Below are 14,320 nucleotides of genomic sequence, written 5' to 3'. Positions count from 1 at the left end.
TAGACGTCCGAGAGTTGAAAAACCGGATTAATATGAAACTTCAAGATTCGGATCTTTCAAACCAGATACTGTCACAAAGACAGAAACGTGAAAATGCAGTGACAATAATATGGGACAAACAGACCTCGTTACAATACTGAAGGAAAATATTCTTGCTAATAATATGGTTACAGACATGGTTACAACATTACAAACATGAATCATATTATCAATCTTCTGTTATGTCTGTTAAATCAAAGTTGGTAATAACACGAGGACCAATCCAAACAGTGTGTTCAGCCATAAATGGGGGGTGGTTGGGTGGTTGAGGAGTTTATGCAGGCCATAATGGTGGTGAGGTAGGTGAAGCTATGGAGTAATGGTGCTGAAAAAGGTGGTAGAATCTGTCAGAGGTGTCCGGAAGTTGAAGTTTCATACTAATCCGAAGGATGAAGTTTCGTACTGATCCGAAGGTTGAAGTTTCGGACTAAAACACGGAGGGGCAATATTGGTTTTTCCCCACTTTTAAATGGGGTGGGAAATCTAAAACAGGGGGTGGGAAATCTAATACCCGCAATCACCACACCCTTCTTTTCACTCTTTCATCGCATTGGGGTTAAACCAACAACACAACACTATTTCATTTAATTTCTAAAACCCTTTCTTCTTCTTCTTCTTTCTCTAACCTAACCCTCTGGATTTGTAGAACCCTATTTCACGATGATAACCGAACCCTTGGATCTGCTTCGCTCCAATCTCTCCCGCGTTCGGATCCCCGAACCCACCAATCGCATCTTCAAGCACGAATGCTGCGTTTCTTTCGACACTCCGGTAACGACGCTGATTGCTTAATCGACTGTCTGATTTTTTCAAATTTCAACCATTCTTTTTATTTTTTGCTCTTATTATTGCTTGTTTCGTATTATTCATCTGTATCAATGAGCATTCTCGCAGTGTTATTATTGTGTATTTGTTTACTCTCTTGAGGTGGGTTGGCGATTGGGAATTTGCTGTTTTTTTTCAGCATTGAGGGTTTTAGATATTGTTGCAAAACGGTTTTAGGTTTCTTGATTCCACTTTTTCAGCTTGTAGTTGATTTTTTGTTGTTGATGAATTTCAGAAGTCGGAAGGTGGTTTGTTCGTCGACATGTCCACATTTCTTGCTTTCGGGAAAGAGTTTGTCGCTTGGAATTATGAGAAGACTGGAAATCCTGTCTATTTGCATATAAAGCAGACAAAGAAGACAGATCCCGAAGATAGGCCTACGAAGAAACCAACTCTCTTGGCTATAGGTACGTGAATTAGGTCATTCTCGGCCATTATCATCTCTCATTATCGAACATTATGATGTGAAGTGCTTTTCAATATTTGTTCAGCTGTTGTTAACACTAAAATTATAGCATTAATCCTGTGTTTGTCACTTCTATATTTCTCTAATATTCTTGTTATTGGGTTGTGGAGTCCTCACTTTGGCAGATTTTTGAAGGCTAAGTGATTGTTCTTCCAATAATCTTGTTTTTGACAATCTGCTGTTTTTATTTTCGGATAACATAGTTTTATTCGTCTTATTTATTTTTAGGTGTTGAAGGTGGATTTGATAACAATGAAGTTGAGTACGAGGAGACTCATAGTGTAGTTATATTACCTGACTATGTATCTCTTCCGTTCCCTTCTGTGGAATTGCCAGAGAAGGTACTTATTACCTGTTTTTAGGTTTCTCAACTCGTTTCTCCCTTTAAGAATTAAAAAGAAGTTTATGCTATGAACTTTTTAAGGTTAATTATTTCAATTTGTTAAAAATATTTTAGGTAAGGTTGGCAGTTGATGCAATCTTACTAGCTGATGGGGCTGAACGGAAGGATCAACTTGCAGCTTGGACTGCTGATACGAAAAAAGTTAGTGCCTATGCGATGAATTTACAACAGATTGACAATGGCGTGGTTATTCCGCCATCTGGGTGGAAATGTGCCAAGTGTGATAAGAAGGACAATCTTTGGCTGAATTTAACTGATGGAATGATGCTCTGTGGGAGGAAAAACTGGGATGGAACTGGTGGAAATAACCATGCTATTCAGCATTACGAACAGACAGGCTACCCTCTTGCTGTAAAGCTTGGGACTATTACTGCAGACCTGGAAGCAGCAGGTGATGCCCCCGTGTTGTATATTCCTTTGGTTTTAATATGTTCATATTAGTTTCAATGGTTTACTTGTATAGCATACATGTTGAGGTCATGAAGGGGTACTGTTATGCCATCTGATTAATTTTTGGTTACAACTTTTTAAGCTTTTACCTTTTTAACTCTTCATGGTCAGTTGATTATGTAGTTTTTGCTAAACTGTATTTTTGCTACTGAGGCAATGAATTATGGAGACTAACTAAACACAAATATAATTATCAACTTTAATATCTCAATGCTGGTGGAAGAGTAATTCCTTATGAAACAAGGGAAGAAATTGAAAAATATTAATATATGTAAACTAGGCAGATTCTCCCACATTGTTTAGGTAGGGGGAAGGGATGGTGTGTGTTAGTAGTTTAAGCTTGGATTCACCGTACATCATGTGTCAAAGTTTCAAAATAAATACTATGAGATGATGACCATTGTTATTAATTATGAGAAGTGTGAGCTGAACGTCTTAGAATTGACGAAATCACAGTGGAAACCAAAGAATTAGAGGAAAGGAAAATAAATCTGATTCTCTCACTGAGAAGTGTAGTCAACCCGTATACTAACACCAATTTTTCCATATCCCCCCTCTTTTGTCATGTTACTCTCCCCCCTCTTCAATTGATTCCCGAATACCCTCTCCCTTGCACCCATGCCACCTATCCGACGGGTTCTTCCCTCTCTGCTAATCACAATTTCCATTTACTTCCCCTTTCTATTATTTCACTTTCCCCCTCATAAACCAGCAGGCCTTTGTTGGGGCCCGTGTTTCCTCTCCGCCCAAGTCCCAACCAATGTGTTAAAAGCCTATCAACAAGCAGTTCAGCCTTGTCCTCAAGGCGGAAACCCTAAATAACCGTCAAATATCATCATATTCCTCCCTGGTTTTCTCTTAATCAGCCTGATAAGGACCTCCTTGGAGTCATCAAGCAAATTCCACACAGCCAACACCTCACTGGGATCAACCTGCAATCTCCATTGTTCAATTGAAAACCTGGGGATTTGTTGGCTTGGAATGTCTACTGGTAATGCTCTCACTGGTCCTACCCTCTCTTTAATCTCCAACCTCAACTGCATACTGGTCGGTTCCTTCAAGCTATATTCCCAATGTTCTTAGTAAGTCACTGTAAACAAATGTGGTAGGCTCCAACATCCACCAACATAACCACCTTCCTTAAGATAGTCCCTCATAATTTTAGAGACTTATTTCAATACTCTCCTGCTACACTACTCATGTTCAATTGCATGATGCTCCCCTCCACACCTTGACTGCTCTATCAGGGAACCATTATAAAGAACAATATTTTGTTTACTTGTGTTTGTTACATGCCAAACATGGATTGATTTTATCTGATGAGGTATTTTTAATGGTAGAAGTATGTTTACTTTAAATGTTAAATTTCCAACTGCCACTACTTATACATTTGTTAATTTTTTCATTAATGATGTATAAGTCATTATTCAAGTACATTTATGACGCTTGAATGCACTGTTTCACAATTCATGCTAAATACTTTTGTGTTTTGACCTGAACAAATAATTTGAGCTATATAATTCCAGATATGCTATGTTGAGTAAATTTCCTTTCCTTCACCATGTGCTAATTATGAGTAATGTATTGTGGCAGCTCAGATGTTTTTTCATACCCAGAGGATGACAGTGTCTTGGATCCACTATTAGCACAGCATCTGGCATTTTTTGGCATTGACTTTTCATCACTACAGAAGGTTGATTATTTGTTTTGAAATGATACTTTTTCTTGGAAAGTACTACTTAATTACTTAGTCCTTCTGTAGGACTGCACTTGTTGACTTTCTCTGTCAAAACTAAAACGCTTTATGAACTGTCTGTTTAGACCTTAAAAAGTGATTTTAAGGTTGTACTAGTTGGAAAAAAGATCTTATTTTAAGAGATTCTTTGATAAGCAGAAGTTACACTTAATGTTTGTTTATAATTATAAAGAGTGCTTTTACTTTAAAAGATTATTTTAAATCATTTGGATTTAAAAACAAACAAATTTTTTTAAAAGAAATTATACTAAAGGTCCAAAGAGAACTAGGGGAAAATGAAATTTTGAGGTTATCTATTGCCACTTTAAGGAGTTATTGAGGACAAGTTAAAACTGTATGAGATAGTGTCACCGAAAAAATGGGAATTTTATTCTGCCTACTACTAGATTGCATTAGAATTCCGTTTTTCTAAAGCTATACAAAGTAGCTTCTATGAAAAATCAGTTTTCTGCCCTTTTTATGGTTTCTTCTTTTTGTAAAACGCAGCACTTTAAAAAAAATTTAACATGATTATTTTAAAAAGTGATTATTTAATGAAATAATCAGAGACACAGATTCATTGTTAGAAAACATGAGAAAGAGTGAATTTGATAAACTGAATATAATCTGTAATAGTTGCTTTACATGATCATTTAGATTTATTATTTTTTTACTACTCTAGCTAACTATTCTATAACTGATTCTAATCAACACACATGGAAGCCTAGTGGACTCTAACAAACACATACTAGTCATAACAGAATTCTGGCTAATGGAAAAACAATTACATCAGGAAATTCTCAACACAAAATATATCTAACACTCATAATTTATCAAATTGCCTTCTTTCATGAGATAGGATAAACAGAATATTTCATGATACAGTCACTGATTACTTTTGAAATATAAACATTTGTTTTTCTAATAATCTAGTGCTTCATGTAAAACATTGTCCTCTTTTTTTCCCCTATGTATCTCATGAAAACATATTGGAATTGGACCGCTGCACTGTTGCAGGATTGCATGCTTTATTTTCTTCCTCTACTATTTATGATGTTGAGATTAGAGGGTTGCATTGCATATCTCTTATGTCAAGGGCTTGCTATTTGAGATGTCTAGAGCTCTGGTTGTAGGATATGGCCTATGGGATACATATGAAATTGGTTTTTGGGATTTTCTGTGTCTTCATTTCACTTCACCATGATATATGCTATATTACACATTCAAACAGCGAAATTCAAAATAGTAACATCTCTCAGAATTTGAGATGTTCTGATAACTGGTGATATTATATTTATATTGCTTGTATTGTATCTGATACTTCCTGTCGATGGATAGCTTAAATGAAACTAGTGTAAGAGCGCACTTACTGTAAATTAAATATAAAGTCACTCATAATTTTTGGGTGACCTGCTTTCTTATGTTCAGACTGAAATGACGACTGCTGAAAGAGAACTTGACCGAAATACAAATTTTGATTGGAATCGAATTCAAGAAAGTGGACAAGATGTTGATCCAATTTTTGGACCCGGATATACGGGATTGGTCAACATTGGTAACAGGTAGAGTTGGTCCATGTTGCTTAATATAAAATACTACTTTACTGCTTTCTTATTTCTTCTTTTTGTTTTTTTTTTCAGTTGTTACATGGCAGCGACTATGCAAGTTGTGTTTTCGACGAGATCCTTCATACAACGGTCAGTCGTGTTTTTTTTCTTTTTTTGATACATTCTATCTTGTTTGGATTTACTTCAATTCCTGTTATTATTTCATTCTTAGGTACTACTCAAACCAAAGTCTAAAGAAGGCATTTGATGTGTCTCCCGCTGATCCAACTGTTGACCTGCATATGCAGTTGTAAGTGCATGCTTGGATTAGTTTATTATAATCTTATCTATCAAAATTTTGTAACTTTAGAAAAGCAAACGCGCTAACTAACTAGTTTGTTTTAAGTTATTACACTCCTGTTACGAATTATAAATTATAAAAAAATTCAGCATAGCGGCCATCCTGCTATGCGGTATACCGCAATAGCTTTTTTGTGGTCGGTCGCTACGTGCTGCAATCCGAGATTGACAACACTGGTTACTATTTCTCTTTGGTGGTCATGTGTATGGGGGGAGAGAGCACAAGGATCAGGTGTAAGTCTTGCCAAACTAACTTAGGTGTTAGTTTGTTGAGTTTGACAAACTTAAACCCTTTAATAACTTGTTATAATTGGTAAATTTTGTCAATCTAATTGTTGGATTGAAAGTTCTCATGTAGCTGATCATGTTCAAAAGATTTTTATACAATCCAGAAATTAGTTGATACTTAATTGAACCATTTTATGTTAACTATAATGTGCAATTGAAAACTTATTATCTATTTAGGATTGCCCTAATTATCCAAAATTTGATTTATGTGATCATAAAGTTAATATCATGTAGTAAAATGGCTGTGATCAGTTGATTTCACATTCTATAATATGTTATTATGTTGTGTAAGTGTCAAAGTCTTGCACGTGGTGTTAATGACCGTTTAACTAGTTCTAACTTAAAGTCTTGACAAACTTAGCATCTAAGAACTTTTTGTAAATGATGAATTGTATCAATCCAATAGTTGAATTGAAAGTTCTTATGAAGTAAATCAAGTTTAGAAATTTCGTACAAATTAACTTATAATTCTTTGTATCATTATATTTTTAATTTATAATATGCCACTCTGAATGTAAGTAAATTTTACTATTAGATTATATGCTTGTGAATGTTTAAATTATCTAAAGTATAGGATACATGGTCATCAAGATTAAACATGATTTAGCGGTCAAAAAGTTCTTAGGTGGTGCAAGTGCCTTAGACTTACACCTAGTGTCACTAGATCTTGACTCTGTGCTTGCCCAAATGTCCCAATTCGTTCTCAGATGACTAGATAGCTCTCTCTCAACTCCCTCTTCATATATAGGCAACATGCCTTTTTTCTTCTAACTTTACCTAACTAACAACTCTCACTCACAGTCTTCTATCAATATAATATATGAGAACATTATGTTTCATTTATAAATGAAAAATGAAAAATAATAGCAAAAAGGAGATACTTCAAGGAAGAGATCCTCTTTTGTTTGCACTATAATTTAGAGAAGTATTGTAATAGTTCCATTGGTTGACAGGACTAAATTGGCGCATGGTCTACTTTCTGGTAAATACTCTGTTCCAGCATTTGAGGTATGCCATAATTTAGCTAACTTCATTTGAAAATGTGTCGAGTCTTCATAAATTTTAATGTCAATTTCATCTGTTGTCCAGAATGATGATAAAGAAAATGTGGCTACCTCAACTACAACAGCTGTAAGCTTCTGGCTCTTTGATGATTAAATTTTTTCGTCTATGTATATTTTAATGACAATTGAAGTTTTAAAATTCATTAAGTAGTGTGGGAAATATGTTTGTTTTCCTTATTTCCTTCGGGGGTTGTATATTTTACTCGATTTTGGATAAAATTATTTCTCTCATGGGGGATGGACTTTAATTAAGATAGAGTGGAAGGTGTTGTTCCTATGGCTTCTGGTTGAAGTCTCAACTGAAAATGAACTGTTCATGTTACTGAATATTCCTCACATATACTTTTTCATGTTATAGTTTCTAGTCTTGATGAATTTTCTTTTCAATATTAGAAACAACAAGGCATACACCCACATATGTTCAAATCTGTAATTGCTGCAAGCCATCCTGAATTTTCATCTGTACGGCAACAGGTATGTTTAGCAACTTCATTTTTCCTGAAGAGTTGATATGTCCAAAATTGTTTATTTATTTCATTTGTAGAGGAAACGTGTGCATAAGTGTCAAGTGAAATGTATCTGTTTACTTGGAATTTTGTCCGAGTGTCTCTTGAATGTAAAGGCAAATCGGCTTTTACTGATGTCTTTACTCTGGGGAATTTTTTTGTATCGTTTAGTCAACATTTGGTGCACCACAATTCTTGGTAATCTTGATAGTACTTATGAAATTTAACATGACTTTCAAAATATTTATCTGATAACCAAGGCTGTTCAAATTATCTAGGTTATTCAAAATGTATGACTTATAAGTGAGTTCTGTGACTGCTTTGGTCCCTTTTCAGAATATTCCAGGTGCTGACCATTAGATATAGAAATTTACACTTTCAGTTCTCTTTCATGCCTGCATTTTTAACATAACTAGTTAATTGGTAGAGAAACTTCTTAAGTCGTGCATAATATCTCTCCCCCCCCCCCCACCTTCATGTTATCACATATCAAGTATCAACTGCGAGTGAAAGGAGTGTTAGTTTTGGGAGGAAAAGGGGCGCACAAATCTTCTCTATTAGATGTTGTACAAAAATGAAGGATAATTTACCAGGTCCCGTGACCTTTAAGAGATCATTTTATTCAGCCATGTCTTAAGCATCTAATGATAGGATTTGCATCTCTTACCTTCATAATCTACATGTCTCTGAATTTAAAATTTTGGTTCAGCACTTGGCCACTTGTCATTTATAAAATGCTGTTTTTATAATCAAGCAATAAGCGTTGCTACAAATTTAATTAGACAAATTGCACTGACTTCTCATTTATTATTTAACTGGATACTAATCACCTTTATTTTATTGGGGCATTGCACTGACCTCCCCTGAGTTTTGTCATCATTGATCTGACCTTCTCTTAGATTTATCATTATAACACTCATCATTCCTCTATTATTCTAAATGGTGCATTAGGGAGGAGAGGTCAGTGCATTTTGCAAAATAGAGGGGAGGTCGGTGCAATAATGATAAACCTCAGGGGAGCTCACTGAAATATGCCCAATTTAATTTCATGTCTTCTTCAGCTCATTACCTGACGTATTTCATATTGCTTCATTTTTGTAGTAAGGTTAGGAGGATCACATTTTGTATTTTAAAGTACATTTGCCATCATAATACTACTTACCTAGAAACATTTTGAACAATTGTTGATTTATTGATACATTCTAACTAGTGATTCATAGAGCATTTATATCGCAGTCCTAGTCAAACAAAACTAAAAGAACTATAACAATAAGATAAGGATAATGATCCTAACATAACTATCTCAAGATATAACAATAAGATATTTCAACAATCCTCTTAATTTTCAGCATTTGAATTTTATCTTTGGAGTCATATAAGTTTAAAACAGCTTAGATGGATTTACTTTTTTTTTTCAAATAAAATTTAGGCCTTGTTATGTTTGTTCAGGCTTTTAATAAAACATTAAATAGATTACATATAAACATAAGGTTTTTATTCTTCAAAAGTGTCTCCCGCGTATATTGTTCTATTTAAAGTGCTCTTACTTTGCTATCTTTTGACTGCTTTGTTCCAACTTGATGTTAGGATGCATTAGAATTTTTCCTACATTTTATTGACCAAGTTGAACGAGCTAATGCTGGGAAAACTGAACTGGATCCAGCAAGGAGTTTCAAGTTTGGTATTGAAGATAAAATTTTGTGTTCATCTGGAAAAGTTGCATATAATAAAAGAAATGACTACATTCTTTCTCTCAATATCCCTTTGCTTGAAGCAACTAACAAAGGTGAGTTCTTAAGTCAATAGCCTTGACTGATAACTGAGTAGTCTTTGGGATCTTAAATCTCATATTTGTATTGTTTGATAAATCTCAGAAGAATTAGCTTCCTTTCAAAAACTGAAAGCAGTGAAGCTTGCAGAGGGAAAGGAAATGTAAGTTCAGATGCTCAGAAATCTTACTATTTCCTTCATATGCTTTTTTAGACTATGCTCACCATATTTATTCTGACAGTGGTGGTGATGAGATTGTGCGTCCAAGGGTGCCTTTAGAAGCTTGCCTTGCAAACTTCTCTGCTCCTGAGGAGATACATGATTTTTACAGCACTGCTCTGAAAACAAAGACGACAGCACTGAAGTAAGCCCCACCTGAAGTTTCTAAATACCACTTGTTGCTTCATATTTGGCAGAACTTACATTAGCTATATCATGGGTTTTCCTTAGTTTCTTTATAATTTTTTTTATTAATGTGTTATGTCTTTGGTTAGTGGATGACAATTGCATTTGATAATGTACTTTGCCAAGTTAGAATAGTTATAAATTTGTGTTCTTATTATTAGAGCATGCAAAACCATTTTGATGCTGAAAATCATTTAATCTGCAGGACTGCAGGTCTGACTTCATTTCCTGATTACCTGGTGTTACATATGCGGAGATTTGTTATGGAGGTAGGATGGGTACCCAAAAAGCTAGGTATGTTTTGTCTTAATGTATTTTCATTGCGAAGTACTATTTTTAGTTTTTTAATCTGTGTATGTTGATAAACATTTTTCTTCTTTTAGATGTATACATTGATGTTCCTGATATCATAGATATCAGTCATATGCGGAGCATAGGTCATCAGACTGGGGAAGAGCTGTTACCTGATGGAGGTATGTCAGACCTTTTCCGTTCAGGCGATATCATACAGAAATTTAGTCATGAAGACGCTATCCTAAAAGTTGAAGCTGTTGGGCAAAACCACAAATTATTTATATTATATTTCTAAAAGAGGAGGGATCAAGATACTCAAAGAGTAACTCTTATCAAAGATACTCCACTTAATAACTTTTTATAGTATGAATTTGTCAAATCCAACCATTGAATTAAAAGTTTCGAATGAGTAGATAAAATGTACAAAATTTCATAAAATTTTAAAATCATTAGATACTTCATCAAACAACTTAAATGTGATGGATAATATATGTTTTGAAATATAAGTAAATATTGACTACATGATTACGTACCTACAAATTTCTGATTTAACTGAAATTTGGTGCACATAATCATCATGATAATATTATATAATTCAATGGCTAGATTTTTACAATTCATATCCGATGTAAATATATTAAGCAGAGTAACTCTTGCTTAGTTAGTCTTGGAGTGGGTGGATCCTCCTCTTTCTAAAATGCCACTTACACAAGAGTCCATTGGCCTTAATTTGATCAGCAGTTATGGTGCAAGCTTTGTCACCGGATACCAATTGGTGTGTGAAAATGAGACCCAACTACCTTGTGTTTAAATTCAATTTTTTTATTAGAACAATGAGGGATCAAAGATTGAACCTCAGACCACTTGGTAGTCATGTATATTGCCCACGCTTCAAGCGTTATGGTCTATTGCGTGATGTGCTACAAATAAATATAAAATCATTCATGTGTCTTCTTCACCCAATAGCTTAAGCTTTTGGGATAGTTGGTTCATGACCAAAAGAAGTTGTTGGGTGAAGACAAATAAATGGTTTCATGTTATATTTCTAAAGAATTTGAATAGAGAAAAGCAAAGCTGTTTCATAGAAATCAATTATGTGTCAGAGCTGAACTTTGTTATTAACTTATTATGCCCACGTGTCACCTTTCTTTTTATGTGTGACAATTCTATATCATAAAATCATAAGTGGATTTTGATGTTAAGAGATCTAGTTTATAAATTTGGTGGCTTACATTGATAATATCATTTTCCATTGCTTATGATTCCACATACTTTTCAGCCAGGTCCAGCTAAGTAAGCTTTTTAATTTGCTTTCAATTGAAGTTCATGTTTTAAATAAGATAAAATATAATTGGCTTGTCACTAATCACTATGTCCCTTGCGCAGTAACTTTGTCTTAAATAAATGCACATGATGAATCTCGTTATGCTAATTACCTTAGTTAACTTGCAAATCTCGCTTCTCATAAGTTTTGTAACTCTTATTGACATATAAACCGGTGCCTATTTCAGCTAAATAACATAATACTATTTTACTGTCTTAACTGGAGTTATTTTTTAATCTCTTGGCGTTTATTGTCTGGATCTGCAGCACCTGATGAGGAAGATTCAAACAAACTTGTGGCCAATGAAGAAATTGTCTCGCAGCTTGTTTCCATGGGCTTTAATCATCTACATTGTCAGAAAGCTGCTATAAATACATCAAATGTTGGAGTGGAAGAAGCAATGAATTGGTTACTATCTCACATGGATGATCCAGGTATCTGAAGTTGGGTTTTCTTATCATTTTACAAGGTGCCTCATTAGTACAGGACATAATGCTGGATAACTTTGTTTTACATAGATATTGACAATCCGATTGCCGAAAGTTCGGAAACTTTGACAAATGTTGACCAATCAAAAGTTGATACTCTAATTTCGTTTGGATTTCAAGAAGAGATTGCTAGAAAGGCACTGAAGGCATCGGTAATTTTCTTCTTGTATATTTTCTCTTTCTACCTTGTTACTGAAGGATTAGGTTAAGGACAAATTGAGCAGGAACGTAATTTCTGAATGGAAGTTATTGTTCTGTTTCTGTAGGGTGGTGATATTGAGAAAGCAACAGATTGGATATTTACCAGTCCTGACGCGTCAGTCTCCAGTATGGATGCTACCTCATCAGATGCTACCTCAACTCACAATGATGTCAGTCTGCCTGATGGAGGAGGGAGTAAGTTGCTTCTACTTTCATCTGGTGCACCTTGTTGATTATATTTAAAGAAAAAAAATGTAAAAGAAAATGATGTATTAACTATTTATCATGAATCATGATCGTGTATTTCTGTCATTTCACCACACACACCTGAAGCTTGATCTTGCTAGTTTTGCTTCTATTTTTCATATGATGTTACTGGTAAGTGGTCATATTTTCTTTATAGTATATAATTAAACTGACATCAACATATGATTTGCCTCATGTTTACATGCTCGAAGAAGTTTGGAGCTATAATAGAAATGCAAAGCCCTAGTTTCAACCCCCCCCCCCCCCCCCCAGAAAATAGGACCGAAAACGTTGGCACTTTAATATTCCTCTCTTCCATGAACGATTTACCACATTTAAAGAAAATATGTACAAGATTTATGTTGCAAGCAATACTTTTATGGCCAACTTTTTGGGAGAGAAAAATTGTCACATTGTTTTTCCTTATTATTCATATTATTTAGTCTGATTTTCTTTATTTTGGCATTCCTCAGAATATCGCCTTATGGGAGTTGTTAGCCACAGTGGAACCTCAGTGCATTGTGGTCACTATGTTGCTCACATTTTAAAAGATGGTAGATGGGTGATTTTCAATGACGACAAAGTTGGGGCTTCCATAAGTCCTCCCAAGGAAATGGGGTATTTGTACTTCTACGAGAGGCTTAATGAATGAAAGATATGCTGTAAAAGTTGAACAAGGTGAATATATCAAGGGGCTATGGACGTTTAGAATGGCGCAATGTGATAGATATTTCCCACCCTTGTCTTTGTGGCATGGTAAACTATTCAATCGGCTGTATCACTTTTTCTGGGTTTACCAGTAATGAGTTAATAGACTTTTCATTCCTGTTTAAAGAACTTGCATCTTTAGGAAAACAAATGACAATGGAAGTAACGAATAATCAGTTTTAGTGAATGTTATATTACATTTTCATATATGCGAAGCCACTTACCTTTTTGGGAATGCACCACAAATTGTTCCGTGAACATAGTTTTTTTCGTCAGTCATGAGAATTTCCTTGTTGAAAATAATGTTGTGCTCGTTTTATATCTTCATTCAAAACAGAAACAACATCCACATACCCTAAAGATCTTATTTGATAAGAAATTGGGCAATAACAAGTGTGTTGTTGAAGTTTCGTTTCATGTTTTTTCCACAAAAAACGTGTTGTTTCACAAAAGCAACTAAATATAGCTTCAACGATTTTCTACTTCATGTTCCACCACTTTTTTCTATACGTGCACTTAGTTGTCCATTGTCACATGATCAACCAGAAGTATTCGACGAATGGCCCAACCTATGAATTTACCTTTGATTGGAGCTGGTTCAAATTGCATATTCTTAGTTTCCCTGTTTCTATTTGCAAATGCTCCTAAAGTTGAGGGTTGTGTAGTCTCAAACAAAATTGAATACTTATTCATTATCTTTGCTGCTTGTTATACTCTACATCACAATCATTAGAAGAATCAGAAATTGTTGATTGATTGACTTTGAAATAAACAAAAGATTAATTTTTATGCTATTATTTAGGAAAATAACAGTCTTATTGACTGATAAGATAGAGCTGTTTCAACTTCTATTTTTTAGGCTTTCATCTAGTAGTTGTTATGTTTTTGAATTTGAATTTTATGTTGGTGATTTTGCTGTATAAAACCAGTTGCTATGCTGCTGAATAAAAATATGCATTATGCTCCCAATTCTCTGCTATCGTTCTTCTCTTCTACCCATACTATATTTTTAAAATAACCAACAAATTGGCATCAGAGCCCTTTTCTTGAGGGACCTGTAAAATGGATGCTGGATCAAGCTTCTCACATGTTGCTACTCCTGTCTTTGATGGGGAAAGCTATGACCTTTGGGCTGTGAGAATGGAGTCCTACCTAGATGCTTTAGATCTGTGGGAAGCCGTGGAAGAGGATTATGAAATAC

The 14,320-nt window shown here is 34.6% G+C and overlaps 1 protein-coding gene across 1 annotated transcript; it reads left to right on the top strand.

The window, feature by feature from the left end:
• Positions 1–570: 570 nt before the first annotated feature.
• LOC130745504 (ubiquitin carboxyl-terminal hydrolase 14) lies at positions 571–13,326 on the top strand. The gene is made up of 20 exons (XM_057597800.1): positions 571–810; positions 1,100–1,271; positions 1,559–1,671; positions 1,788–2,124; positions 3,782–3,876; positions 5,347–5,480; positions 5,559–5,615; positions 5,698–5,775; positions 7,067–7,121; positions 7,203–7,244; positions 7,571–7,651; positions 9,271–9,469; positions 9,558–9,615; positions 9,695–9,817; positions 10,064–10,152; positions 10,242–10,331; positions 11,743–11,910; positions 11,995–12,116; positions 12,231–12,360; positions 12,885–13,326. The coding sequence occupies exons 1-20, from the start codon at positions 700–702 to the stop codon at positions 13,061–13,063; spliced, it is 2,433 nt and encodes an 810-aa protein (XP_057453783.1). The 5' UTR covers positions 571–699; the 3' UTR covers positions 13,064–13,326.
• Positions 13,327–14,320: the final 994 nt, after the last annotated feature.

Source organism: Lotus japonicus, chromosome 3 (assembly GCF_012489685.1).
Source record: "Lotus japonicus ecotype B-129 chromosome 3, LjGifu_v1.2".
NCBI classification, from domain to species: domain Eukaryota; kingdom Viridiplantae; phylum Streptophyta; class Magnoliopsida; order Fabales; family Fabaceae; genus Lotus; species Lotus japonicus.
Note: the sequence above shows the minus strand (reverse complement) of the source record. Positions and strands in the feature narration are given on the sequence as shown.

What these genes read in the sequence shown, in the direction of transcription:
- LOC130745504 (XM_057597800.1), top strand. Translation starts at nt 700, where the DNA reads ATGATAACCGAACCCTTGGATCTGCTTCGCTCCAATCTCTCCCGCGTT. An exon ending in TTGGTCAACATTGGTAACAG is followed by an intron (nt 5,481 to 5,558) that starts GTAGAGTTGGTC and finishes TTTTTTTTTCAG; the next exon opens with TTGTTACATGGCAGCGACTA. An exon ending in ACGAGATCCTTCATACAACG is followed by an intron (nt 5,616 to 5,697) that starts GTCAGTCGTGTT and finishes TTTCATTCTTAG; the next exon opens with GTACTACTCAAACCAAAGTC.